The sequence below is a fragment of the Prunus mume genome, linkage group LG3, assembly GCF_029339155.1.
Source record: "Prunus mume cultivar Tortuosa linkage group LG3, ASM2933915v1, whole genome shotgun sequence".
Taxonomy (NCBI): domain Eukaryota; kingdom Viridiplantae; phylum Streptophyta; class Magnoliopsida; order Rosales; family Rosaceae; genus Prunus; species Prunus mume.
In genome coordinates, this window is record NC_142700.1 from 8,983,215 (window position 1) to 8,997,151 (window position 13,937).

Below are 13,937 nucleotides of genomic sequence, written 5' to 3' on the forward strand. Positions count from 1 at the left end.
ATTGATTCTAGCCATTAATTGATGCTCTATGGGCTCCCATAAGCTTTAACTTGTACTTAGTTCCTATTGTCATATGTTAGCTCGTTTGGAAGTGCTTTTGGAGCAGTGAAAAACGCTTCTAAATGAGTGAAACCGCTTCTGTCTTTTAAAAATGGTGTTTGGCAAAAATTACAAAAATGCTTTGGGTGAGATCCAAAAGCACTTGGAGTGGTTTTGGAAGAAGCACTTGAGAGGTGCTTCTTAAAAGCAGTGCATGACAAAAACATGGGAAGCACTTGGCTCCCTTTAATGAAAGTTTTAAATACCAAAAATACCCATATTTAATTTTTTTTAAATGCCAAAATACCCTTTTTTTCTTCTTTTTTTTTCTGTTTAAACTGAGAATATCTTATAAACACCCTAATTAAAATACTCTTGTTCATTAATTTGACACCCCTTTTATCTATATCATGGACCAACGATAAAAATTTCAACTATAGGCCATCATATCTATAATCTGACAAAATGAACAAGGAAAATTACGAGTGCAGGGGCAGCAAAACAGAGAGAACATAATAATTGATTGAAACCAACCAACCTCTGCTGAAGATCCAGTTGGCTCCGTGAGTATGATTCGGGGCAATACATTACCATCATGTACTATATTCAACGGCATCGTTCTGAGCCTAAACCTCTCTCTTACAAAAACCCAAAATAAAGGGATACATCAAGATTAGTCTTTGACAACCAGAACAGAGAACAATGTAAGAAAGACAAAATCTTTCCAAGAAAAACAATGAAGAACCATAATGAACAAGCGTAACAAGAGATGGGTTAGCTTACGTTGATTGCTATTTCATATGGAATGTTATCGGCTTCTGATTTTGAAGCAGAAGAAGAAGTAAGCCTAACTGTGTGTTGGGTTCATAGAAAATCTTTGCTGCAATGTCACATGGCCATAGATACGATATAATAAAATGAATGATTTTATATCTGAGGGAAAGAGAAAGAGAGAGAGAGAGAGAGAGAGAGAGAGAGAGAGAGAGAGAGAGAGAGAGAGAGAGACAGTGAGGAGAAGGATATCCAAAAGAAGAAAACCAAGCACTCAACAAAATATAAAAAGTGCTTTTATGTAATGTAAAAACACTTTTAAATGTGACATCTAAACAACAAACTGCTTCTTTGTAGAAGTGCTTATATCATAAGCGCTATTGGCATAAGCATTTCGGGAAGAAGCACTTCCAAACAAGCTCAAAGTAGTATAGTTATAGCAGGACTCTTCTAATACAAGTTAATGGACCACATCTCATGGATTATTGATTCTAGGCAGTAATTGATGCTTTAATGGACTACTACTAAGAAATTAGGTGGTCTGTGACCCATTGAGCATAGCTCGAACTATGAGTAGCATATAGCTTTTAATGGCGGGGCGTATATTTCAAAGATGAATGTAAATTTCCTCTTATTAGCATATAGCCCATTATAGAATGTGTTTATATATATATATTATAATTAACTACATAAAAGTACCCAACCTTTAGGGGTCGTTTCAAATTATAGTACCCAACCTTTTAAATTTTTCACGGGCATACCTGATCTTTCGTTAAAACATACAAATTAGTCACTCTGTTAGTCAAACTGTAACATCCCACATCGACCAACGGAGAGGGGGTGATGTACCTTATATGTACATGCCTACCTCCATTTAGCATGAGACCTTTTGGGAGCTCACTCGGCTTCGGAGTCATGGGAACTCCGAAGTTAAGCGAGTTGGGGCTAAAGCAATCCCATGATGGGTGACCCACTGGGAAGTTGCTCGTGAGTTTTCAAAACAAAGTCAGTGAGGGCGGGACGGGCCCAAAGCGGACAATATTGTCATGGCGGAGTCAATCATGGGATGTGACACAAACCCTTAGTAGAGGCCTTAAGTAATGACGTGGCTACTCCAATGTATCTTTTTTTGCTGATGTGGATACCACGTGGATTAAAAAAATTAAAAAATTTCAATTTTAAATTAATTAAGAAGACTCAAAAATATTAAAAACAAATAAAAAATTAAAAAGAAAACTCTCTCACATTCTCTCTTCCCCCTCCCCCCAAACCACCCAACCATCTCCATCTTGTCGATCTCCCTCAGCCCTCATATGTTTCTCAAATATCCAATAGCCTCACTGCAATATCCCGTCGCAAAGAATTTATTTAATTTCCTAATTCTAAAACAAAGGACGATTCCACCTTTAGGGTTTAGTGGTTTAGGTTTGACTTTTTGCTCTAGGATGGTTTGGGAAAATTTCTTGGCTCCATTATGTAGTGCGTGAGCTCACGAGTTTATAAACACGTAATGGGCCCAAATTGGAGTTGAAACGAGAAAGTTACGATCTATGGAAGTGTAGGGGCCCAATCGTAATTTTTGCAAGTTAAGTGTTCAAAAGTCAGTCATTGTGCAACCATAATTTCTCTCTCCTTCCTCCCGACTCTCCTCTCCTTCGCGTGTCTCTTCCTCTCGACACAGTCACTGTGCAAACAGTGACTATTCATATTCTCCGGCGAATTTTGTCTCTGTCCAGTCATTCCAAGCGGCACCACCACCCAAAAAGCTTCATCTAAGTCTCTTTTACCTAACCCTCGCTCGACGCCGGCAGATTTCTAGGCTTTTCCGACGATTCTAGCTGCCGATTTCATCAAGTAAGGTATGGATTTTCATCCTTTTTCCACGATCTATTCATTTACATAATTGGTTTGGGTTGATTTCAAGGTTTGAAGAATTGATCTGGACACCTAATTTGGCCGACGACTTTGGCTGTGTTTAAGGCCACTCCGGCCAGTTTTTGGCTTGGTCCAAGAACTAAAAACACTCCTCTAGTTGTGCTTGACCTTTTGGTATAGAACTTGACCGGTGGTTTGGAGATTTTCCGGTCACAGGAAATCTCTCATGCCACCCACCATCAGTGGCGGTGTGTGGCGGCACGTGAGTCAGATGTCGACGATTTGTTTTCACCCTAGAATTAACCCCTCGTCATCCGGAGCACAATGGTATGCTCGAACTAGCTAAATTCAACCGGTTGAGTATTATACCAAAACTTACCTATTAGGCGTTTTTGGGTTCGATACATTCGGACCGTCAAATCTTAATGAAACTCTTGGGACTTGTTAAAAGGGTTTTGTTAAACCTGTAGAATTTTTTAAGGTCGTACACACACACTTAAAACTCTGAGAATTAGGTTTTTTATTAAGGGTTTGAGGTGGAGCTTTTATTTAACCAAGCTTGTTTTCTTTCAATAGGTCTTCAGACTCCACGTACTCAATCAGAGGGACCTTCGAAGGGTCAAGCAAGTTTGGACCCACAGTGAATGGACATTTGTTTTATAAATGATTTTTCATACGATGTTTGTTTTATAAAATGCTTTATGAATAAATTACTTATGGTGTTTACTTTCCGAGCATTTGATTTTGGTTGAGGTGATTTCATATTATTATTATTATTATTAAATGAGATTAGCTCGGAAAGTTGAGAATGATTTGAGAAATGGATTTGAGAAAGGATTTGGGAAATGTTTTCAAAACCACCTTAGATATCCTTTTGTTGCATTCAGATATTATGATGTCCTTGGACATCTCAGTTGCCTTCAATTTCCATAGATGCAAACAGCGTTCAAATTTTTTTCTTTCAATTTGTTGGTTTTTGAATTTTCAAAGAGATAGATGGGTAGAGAAAAAGGATGATCCAACGATGGTGGTGAAGAGAGCAGAGGCTTCATGGCCGCGCCTTGCCATGGTTCCTTGGCCGCCAGGTTTGGGAGGCTGAAAAATGGTTTTAAAAGTAGCGATTTTGGGAAGAAATCATGGGATCTAAGAGAGGGGAGGGTAAGGGAGAGAGGGGAGAGTAAAGGAGAGAGTAGTGGTGAAGGGCTGGGTTTGTGTGGGGTTGGGTCACTGAGAGAATGAGAGAAAGAGGGAGTGAGTCGGGGAATGGCAGATTTGTGAGGGTCGGGTCGATGTAGGGAAGGGTCTGGGGTCGGGAGAGAGAGAGAGAGAGAGAGAGTTTTATTAAGTTTATTAATTTTTAAATCCACGTGGCATCCACCTCTGCAAAAAAAGCCACGTCGAACCAACCACATCATCACTTAACGCCTCCACTAACAATCTGACTAACAGAGAGACTAATTTGTATGTTTTACGAAAAATAGGGTATGGCCTTGAAAAATTTAAAAGGTTTGGTACTAATTTGAAAAGACTCTTAAAATTTGGGTACTTTTATGTAGTTCATCCTTATATATATATATATATATATAAATGTACAGAAAATCGAAGTATTTTTGAAAAATACGTCAGTGTGCATATACGTCAATTGGCTAGGCTAGGAGCCCTACCAAAGCTCCGAAGAAATATAAATCAAATCAAATTAAATTATTGATATAATTTTCTCTTTTTTACGTCAAAAGTGAGGCTATATATATATGAACCTTTGCCTCCAAAGAAGATTGCTATACACCAAGTTTCCATTCCATCATGGAGTTTAAAATAAACTTGCAAGCTGATAAACAGCAAAGACGATCTGCCGAGTACAAGCTAAATATTTGGAAGTATGGTTTCCTCGAATCTCTTAACAGCAAATACGATGTGAGTTTTCCTTTGTCCTAATTAGCCTACTTCTCAAGGTATTAATAAATCTTAACTAATAGAGTAGCACATTAACTGAGTGCAGGGAGATAATTATACAAGGCAGTCTGAGAAGCTAATACAAGATGTTAAGAATACGATGTTTGTTGAAACTGATGATTTAATAGCTCAGTTGGAGCTGATTGACAACATCGGAAAACTAGGCCTCACGAACCACTTTCAGAAGGAAGTGAAGGAAGCCCTGGACAAAATAGAGTCTATTCAAAATAACGACAACCTTTATGCTACTGCGTTGCACTTTAAGATCCTTAGGCAGCATGGCTATAAAGTGTCACAAGGTAAATACATAAACAACTCCCATAAGTTTATCTTATTTCCTGTTATTTAAATTGTCCAATTAATAATGTGTACGTGAAAACACATATCTCTACGTACAGATGTATTTGGTGGCTTCATGGATGAGAAGGGTGCATTAAAGGAAAGCCAAATTTCGGATCTCAATGGAATGCTTCAACTTTTGGAGGCCTCAAACCTGGCTTTAGACGGCGAAAATATCTTAGATGAGGCGAAAGCTTCCTCTACGGTAGCTCTCAGAGATTCCAATATCTGTAATATTCTGGACAATAACCTTGCCAGGCATGTGGTCCATGCTTTGGAGCTTTCATCACATCGAAGAGTAGTGTGGTTTAATGTCAAATGGCACATAGACGCCTATGAGAAAGACAATCATGTCAAAACCATTTTACTTGAGTTGGCTAAACTTCACTTTAACATGGTTCAAGCAACGCTGCAAAAAGATATAAAGGAAGCATCCAAGTAAGTAAAAGCATAAATCATGTATCCTAATTCTTCAGAAAATAGAACAATATTATTTAAGAACATTCACAACATAATGGTAACTTGCTGTTGCTTTGGGTTTTGATATGTCACTTAGGTGGTGGAAGAATCTGGGCCTCGCAGAACACTTGAAATTTGCAAGAGATAGACCGGTAGAGTGTTTCATGTCTGCTGTGGGATTAAATTTCCAGCCTGACTACACATCTTTTAGAATACGGCTTACTAAAGTCATCTACTTGATTCTGATAATAGACGACGTTTATGACGTCTATGGCTCACTGGAAGAGCTAAAGCTCTTAACCAACGCCGTCGATAGGTTAGCTAGTTTTGGCATAAAACAAATTAATTAGCAGTATTAGCCAATTAAATTAGGGTTAGTTTCATAATTAATGTCTAAAATTCTCATAAATTAAAAGTGCCTTAAATTTAGGTGGGATGTTGGGGAAACTGACCAGCTTCCAGAGTGCATGAAGATCTGTTTCCAAGTGCTCTACAACACTACTTGTGAAATTGCTCATGAAATTGAGGAGGACAATGGCTGGAACCTAGCGTTACCTCAGTTGAGCAAAGTGGTACTATGGCCTACCTAGGCCTGTTCCTTTTCTTTCATTATTTTTTTCTTTTAAAGTTTAATTTTATTTATCTTTATATATATGTGTGTGGGGTTAATCATTTTATTAGTCCCTGAATTTAGATTCAATTTGCATTTGAGTACCTCAATTTCCAAAATGATTCCCGTGGTCCTTAAAATTCACTTTCGTTGGGACAAATGGTTATGCCACAATTTTGTTAACTTTTTATGTTAAATGTAAGGGCAAAATGGTATTTTTATATTAAAACCAAAAAATGAATAGAAAATTATATGTTTAAAATAACAATAAAAGAAAATCAAATAAAAAACCAACAAAAAAAATAAGAAAAATTAAGTTTTAGGGGAGTAGAAATCGGATTTGGGGGGGGAGAGAGAGAGAATTTAATTTTAATTTTTTATTCATATTTTAATCAATTTTGATACAAAAATACCATTTTGCCCCTGCGTGATTTAATGAAAAGTTAACAAAATTAACGGCAGGACATTTGTCCTCACGAAAGTGAAGTTAAAGGATCACAGAAACTATTTTGGAAATTGATGAGATACTCAAATGCAAATCGGGTCTAAATTCAGGGACTAATAAAACAATTAACCCTATACATGTGTGTGTGGGGTTGAAGTTGATAAATTTTTTGTTTGGCTCTTAGTGGGCAGATTTCTGTAAAGCATTACTATTGGAGGCAGAGTGGTACGGTAGCGGCTATACACCATCCCTTGAAGAGTACCTAAGTAATGGATGCATTTCATCATCAGCTTCAGTCCTTTTGGTTCATACATTTTTCTCCACAACTCATCGTGATCAGCCAACCGAAGAGATTGCCGATTTTTGGCACAAGAATGAAGATTTTGTGAATAACATATCTCTTATAGTTCGGCTCACCAATGATTTGGCAACTGGCCGGGTAATGTTCTTTCTTCCTATAATCAAACGAGGAAAACTTTGATCAAAATTAGTATCAACGATTTGGCAGTGTCCGATCAACTTTTACAGCTTACTTCCCTTATCTTTAAGAAACTAATGAATTAATTAACAGGCTGAACAAGAGAGAGGCGATGCTCCTTCAGCAATCCAATGTTACGTGCGAGAGATGAATGTTTCTGAAGATATAGCCGAGATGAAGATTAAGGGCATGATAGACAAAGCGTGGAAGAAAATAAATGGGAAATGCTTGAGAACCCCACAAGTTCCTTTCCTCTCACCATTCGTCAACATTGCCACAAATATTGCGCGCATGGTGCACAACCTTTACCAAGATGGAGATGGATTTGGTGATCAAGAAAAAGGCTCTCGGCTGATCCAGTCTCTACTAGCTGAGCCTTTACTGCTGTGATCATTTGAACTCATTAAACTCTCTGTGTATTTGACAAGAAAGGCATCTGCAAATAAAGTCATTAAACTCTCTGTGTAATCGTTGAATGTTTAGACTCCCTTGTATCTTAATGTCATAAAAATGATAAAGTAAATTGTCTTTACGTAATGTCATATAAACTGGTTGTCGTCTTTTGAATTACATATAATAATTCAAATCAACGGTAGCTGTGCGGTGGGGATTTCCAATCTAAATGCAAGGCTTGTTCGTTCTTTCTTAATTTATTATATTATTAATATTGTGACCAAAACGAAAAAAAGGAGTTGGGTACTTATTTTTCTCCACAAATTTTAGGGAGGTTGTCTTTGTTAATTTCTCAAGGGTAATGAGACCACAATAAAGGATTTGGAATGAACTTTACAGTTTTATGCATGTTAGGTAGATATCATGTAGCTTGCTACCCTGAATAAGCATCCCGTGGTGGAACTCCTTGAAGAGGCACCACAAGTAATTAAAGGGGTGCATTAAATCTAGATTTCTAGAGACTTTCATAGAGACTTGTTACCCTGAGCATCCCGTGGTGGAACTCCTTGAAGAGGCACCGTGAGTAATTAAAGGGTTGCATTTTCAAACTAGATCTGTAGAGACTTATGGAGATTTATGTAGAGTACCTTTCAGCTCGCACAGCAACCGATCACTTTGCAAACACAATAATATTAAAGAAGTAGTTTCGATCAGCTATGGCAGAAAAGTTAGGAATGTTCCACCTTCAGGTTGGTTTTCTCAAAAATTGCAAATATAATTGAAAAAATAGGTTAATTTGTTTGACATTATATCTTCTTGTGTTTAAGGGCCAATTTCTTATGCTCCGGCAACTGATTTTTGCGGTGGACATTGTGGAGCAAAAGGGTGGCCGATTTCAAACACTTTTTCTTGTTGCCGATAACAAGGTTTCAATCCTACTCTCTCTCTCTCTCTCTCAAAAGTCTTAGAACATGCATAATCTTATTCTTTATGGTATCTTCTGATGTAAAGGTTACCAAAAAAAATTTCAACACAAGCGATGGAGAGTTGAGTACAAAAGGGGCAAAAACCATCGAATCAATTGTAAATGCAAGGTACATAGAAGCTTAAGATTAATCGATTCTTGCTTTAGGCTCTCAAATTTTCTTAAGACCTTTGGCCTTGATCCCATAGTTTTATAGCGAAAAATCAAATGGATTATTTGCTACTAGGAAGGTATGGGTGTATTTCATGAAGGAGATATCTGAGGTCTACACCAAATTCAAGGAGTGGAAGGTGGGTCTAGAGAACCTTATCGGAAGGAAGATCAAGATTATAAGGAGTGACAATGGAGGAGGATATTAAGTTAGCAAATTTTTTGAGTTTTGGAAGAGCGAGAGTGTTAAGAGGCATTTTACTTTGAAGAAAATTCCCCAAATGAAGTGAAGCCATAGAGAGGATGAATCGAACTCTCATGGAGCATGAGAGGTGCAAGAGGATTCACATAGGCTTGCCTGAGGCATTTTGGGCAGAGGCAGTTAACCACACTTCCTATTTGGTTAATTGGTCACCATCGAAGTATCTTGATTTCAATTGTGTAGAAGGGGTATGGTCTAATAAATCTGTTGAGTATACTAATCTTAAAGTATTTGGATGGAGTGTCTATGCTCTCATACCTAATGATGAGAGAACCAAGTTGAAACCGAAGTCCCTTGAGTGCATATTCCTTGTCTTTGAGAGCGGTGTGAAGGGTTTCAAGATATCAGATCCACTGAACCAGAAGAAAATACTCAGCGGGGATGTAGTGTTTGAAGTGAAGACCATGCCTATGATCAATGTCAAGAAAACATGAGGCGATGGATGTTGTTGTTGGAATAAAGACAACCGTTACAATTCCATCATGGAGGGTGTTTGGGGATACTCCACAAGTGTAGCCAATTGAAAACATTCATAAGATGTTGAAGTCTACACTGAGGTGGATGAAGTTGGGCAACAAAAACAAACTCAAGAAGAAGAAGAAGAAGAAGAAGAAGAAGAAGATGCTTAGAATCAAGTGGACCCGCCATCATTAGCTAGGTCCATGCCCAAGAGAACTATGAAACCCCACTTCTAACACATCATCATATTCTATTAGCTATCAATCAAAATGCATGGCATGTTTACTTACATATACGGAATAAAAAATTATTTGAGTTTCATGGTAAAATTTGTAGTCAAATACCCTCAAAACTAGGGATCATATCAATTAGAGGGAATACTTGATCCGATTCCACCTATTCCCAAATTCTTAAGTTCCCTGATTCATTACTTCTTCAATTTTTATTTTTTTATAAATTAGGGGGGATCAGACCCCAAACCAAACAGACTACAAACTGTCAGCACAAACTAAACAGGTTCTAACAACCCCTTCCCCATTTCTTTTTCCTTGTAAGTAAACATGTCATAAGTTGAGAACTAACCTACTTTAAATTTTCTTACAAGCAGTTCATATGCACTCTCGATTGTTCTTGTTGGAACTGATGATGGATGCTGGGAACACATGAAGAAATTTCAGGAAATGATCCCTAAAAGAAAATTTGATAATTTTCAGGTATTAATTGCACCACTACTCACAACATACAACTTTTTATCAATATAGTTATTCGATAACTTTTTAACTAAATGCATGTTTTTTTTTCTTTCTTCTTGTACATATAATATAGTTCGTCAACTTTACTGAGATTATGCCTAAAGATGGAACTCTTTCTGATAAAGAAGCGGCTTTTGCTCATGCTGCACTCGAGAAACTCCCATCCCAGTACAAAGCAGCTGTTGAACTTGATCTTGTTGGGCAGGTCTTCCTACACTAAATATAATGCTTTAAGGGATGACCAAATATGTGCACCGAATTTTATTCACCAAATGACGTGATAGTATTTTATTTATTGAATAATTAACGACTTTTACATAATTACATAACTTGACTGACTCAATCTAATCTATTCTAATCTGTCTGTTTTATTGGAGAAAAGGCGTGTGGCAGGAAAGGGAAAGAAAATCGTTCCAGGCTCTGCACCAGTTCCTCACACTTGCTGTGCCAATGCCATGCCAAGTACTTGTGAACCAAGCACTTCGGCATCCATGATGATCAAAACCTGATGGTGTCATGGTATGCTTAAGAATTAATATAACAGAATTCACATGTAATTCACTTCTTGAAATATTGCTATCTAAGTAGTGCTGGTGGCTTAGATGCAGAATCAATCATTGATTTACTTCTTTCTCTATTCAATCTAAGTGCAGGTGTGCTCAATCTGCCCTGAGCGAAGGACTTTTCTTTCGACATGGTGATGAGCTACATATTGATCAGATCTTAAAATTATTTCGACATGGCAATGAGCTACAAATCAACCAGATCGTGCAAATTTTAGGGAGGTTGTCCTTGTTAATTTCTTAAGGGTAATGAGACCACAATAAAGGATTTGGAATGAACTTTACAGTTTTATGCATGTTGGATAGATATCATATAGCTTGCTACCCTGAATAAGCACCCCGTGGTGGAACTCCTTGAAGAGGCACCACAAGTAATTAAAGGGGTGCATTAAATCTAAATTTCTAGAGACTTTCACAGAGACTTGTTACCCTAAGCATCCCGTGGTGGAACTCCTTGAAGAGGCACCACGAGTAATTAAAGGGTTGCATTTCCAAACTAGATTTGTAGAGACTTTTATGGAGATTTATTACCATGAATAAGCATCCCGTGGTGGAACTCCTTGAAGAGGCACAGCATGTAAACTAAAGGGATGTATTCAATCTAGATTTGTAGAAACTCTTATAAAGAATTTGATGTGATAGGACTTTTGTAGAGTTTTCTTATTGAAGGGCCAAAAACAAGGAGAGAGTGCAGAACGAAGAAATGTGTGTTAGTTCTCGGATGTCTCTCTTATCCGGGAGTTCATACTGCACTTAAATATTCATTAAAGAAAAACACAGCTCACCAAATAGTGCCTAAACATAACATCCAAAACATAAAATACCAACCCCATAGTTGTTCTGAAGAAATATACAGATATCCTGAAGGCAAAAAGGGTTCATGGCGGTAATAGATGCACATATCCCCATCTACTTCTGTTCCTTGTCAGCTTCGGTGTTGCTTGGCTTTGGAATCGGTTGAATTCTCACATATGGATTCCTAGTCAATGTCTCTCCTTTCAGTGCAGCAACATAGCGATCATTTGTATTTTCTTTCCGCTGCAACTCACCAAGGAATTCAGCCAATCTTTCTTTATTTACTTGCCCCATCCTCTGATACACAATTTCAAGCAATATACTGTCAGCTTTTGTCTTGATTCAGAGTATGAAACTGCTTCGAAGAAACAACCCAAATTTGAAATCCATTGGAACTGAGCAAGTTACTTTAGCCTTCAATAACAGAATTCTATCAAAACTTTATATCTGCAATCTTGGTTTACATAACATGACTTATTCACTATTCCAATGGATGACAGGGATTAGTGACAAATGAGTTAACCTGACTTTGTAATGGGACAAACCAGTGATAGTTCCTCAACAAGATCCAATTTATTCACTGTTTCTGATGAATTCAGCTTGCGGAGAAGTTAAATGTGGAAACAAGAAAAAGTTATAGGTGTTATCTACGTGCAATTATCTGTTCAAGAGCCCAAGTAAGGAAAACATGGAAGCAATACTTGACCTCAGTTTTCCATACATTTTCAAAATCACAACAAATTTGAGACATGAAAGTGTAGACAATCAAGTAGGGGGGCAGGCGCAAAAGTGTTAGTGAGGGGATTTTCTTAGCAGAACTAACTCAACAAATAGATGATTGAAGCAAAACTAATTGGTTCCATAAGATTCAACAACACACACTACATGTGGGTAAAATTCGTTTAGCTGGATATCTAGATGTGCTTTACCTAAAGTCTTAAGCTTACACAGATCCCTGCATCAATAAGGATGCCATGGTCTTGGTTTTTCTCAAAACAAACTGTTCTGTTCACTACGTAGATAAAATGAATTCGTTTTATAATACCCACTACTTCTAGAACATAATACAGCTTGATAAACAAGTCAAGATTGAAGCTTTCAATTCCATCAGGCAAAAACAACCCACACAAATCAACTGTCAATTTCAGATCATCCGATCGCCAATTTGATTAGCTAGTTTCTTCAAAATTAGGAAAGGGGTTGCTTTAAGTCTCCATAGTTGTTTTGATATCCAATAAAGGAACACTTTTGAGGCTATTACAAGCAAAAACCATTTCTTAAAATCGAAATAATTTCAGAAAACAAATTGGGTTGAACAGAAAACGTACGATGGATTCGGGTCGGGCGTTGCGGCGGAGTTCGGCCTCGAGCTGTTCATTTCGGGAGTTGGTGGTCTGCATAACGAAGTAGCCAATGACACCCGGAACGACGCCGCATACGGTAGCGAAGGCCAAGAAGAAGGGCTTCGAGTCACGGGTCTTGTTCACTATCCACCGCCATGTCCCGCTCTTCTCCCACAGTATCGACATTTTCAACTTCCCGCGGCACACCCTGTCTCTCCTCCGTTTCTTTACCTCTACTGGTTTTTGTTAATTTATTTTCTTTAGTTCGAGCGAAATTTGGGCTCTTAATTGTTTGGGCTCCTATTGGGCTTAAGACTTGGACTGATGGTGGAACACGTGTCAAAAACTCTACCTTTTGAAGGACCAATAGTATGGCCCAATGATAATGCTTTTTCTGACATGCTCACAATCCCATCAGAGGCCACGATATGAGAAAGAGCTATAGGTCCTTTGCACGTGTACACCTTTTTTTTCTTTTTCTTTTTTTTTTAAAAAGAAGTTAGACACTCCCTACTGTTTAACCCCAATCCCTTCCCAATAAAATTCCTTGATTCCCCCTTGGATGTGATGTATTATACATTTTTTGGTAAATACAATGAGGTGTCCTCATACACGAAGGGTGGGATTAATCCCCTTTCGGGTTTGGCTTGTCTTTGGCCACAAAGTTCTTTCAACAGGTTTCAACTCCTGTCACTAAGGCACGAGGTAGCTCGCCAGCTGGAGGTGGCAGTTTCCAACCGCATCATACCTTGTGGTTGATGTATTACACCTTTTGTTTATAACAATCTATCAATTTTTATTTTTGGCACAACCACCTTCTTTTAGTTTTGGTATTAACAACTCTTTGTATAGCCACTCTCTAGCTAGCTAAACTCTCTTTTTTAAGAGAATGCCCAATAATTTTGGGTCATACTAGACTCTCTTTTTTTCTCCTTTGACAACAATTGGTAAAAGGAAAGGACCTTGCAAATTGCAATTAATTAAGTCTCTGGTCTAAGTAGTGGCTGCAAAGTTCAGGCCACCCACCAAGTCTCAGAGTTTGAGTTGGTCCAACTTTAAACTTGAAGTTGATTGATAAGCATGATGACATATGGTCATATATACCAGGACATCTAGGTCAGAAACTAAAGCTGTTGCATACAGTTAGCAAATGACATATGTGCCCTCAGGACAGGAGGCATAATAGGCTCCCAGAGAAGGGCCAGAGCTCACATGAAAGCTACATCTATATGATCTCATTGCTCTGTAAGGAAAAAAGAAGAATCT

The 13,937-nt window shown here is 37.9% G+C and overlaps 2 protein-coding genes and 2 long non-coding RNA genes across 4 annotated transcripts; 3 read left to right on the forward strand and 1 right to left on the reverse strand.

Moving 5' to 3' along the window:
- The first annotated feature begins 2,104 nt into the window (after nucleotides 1-2,104).
- On the forward strand, nucleotides 2,105-3,416 carry LOC148918646 (uncharacterized). The gene is made up of 2 exons (XR_016125375.1): nucleotides 2,105-2,669; nucleotides 3,262-3,416. It is a non-coding gene; the product is annotated as an uncharacterized LOC148918646 (long non-coding RNA).
- Nucleotides 3,417-3,993: 577 nt separating this feature from the next.
- Nucleotides 3,994-7,506, forward strand: LOC103325635 ((E,E)-alpha-farnesene synthase-like). Its single transcript, XM_089049468.1, has 7 exons — nucleotides 3,994-4,599; nucleotides 4,685-4,937; nucleotides 5,037-5,415; nucleotides 5,534-5,752; nucleotides 5,867-6,008; nucleotides 6,676-6,930; nucleotides 7,063-7,506. The coding sequence occupies exons 1-7, from the start codon at nucleotides 4,489-4,491 to the stop codon at nucleotides 7,357-7,359; spliced, it is 1,656 nt and encodes a 551-aa protein (XP_088905594.1). The 5' UTR covers nucleotides 3,994-4,488; the 3' UTR covers nucleotides 7,360-7,506.
- A 361-nt stretch (nucleotides 7,507-7,867) lies between these two features.
- On the forward strand, nucleotides 7,868-10,175 carry LOC148918647 (uncharacterized). The gene is made up of 3 exons (XR_016125679.1): nucleotides 7,868-8,288; nucleotides 9,826-9,931; nucleotides 10,044-10,175. It is a non-coding gene; the product is annotated as an uncharacterized LOC148918647 (long non-coding RNA).
- Nucleotides 10,176-11,241: 1,066 nt separating this feature from the next.
- LOC103325578 (centrosomal protein) lies at nucleotides 11,242-12,911 on the reverse strand. The gene is made up of 2 exons (XM_008227766.3): nucleotides 12,657-12,911; nucleotides 11,242-11,625 (listed from the first exon to the last, which is right to left on the reverse strand). Exons 1-2 carry the CDS (start codon nucleotides 12,855-12,857, stop codon nucleotides 11,443-11,445), a joined length of 384 nt encoding a protein of 127 aa, XP_008225988.1. The 5' UTR covers nucleotides 12,858-12,911; the 3' UTR covers nucleotides 11,242-11,442.
- Nucleotides 12,912-13,937: the final 1,026 nt, after the last annotated feature.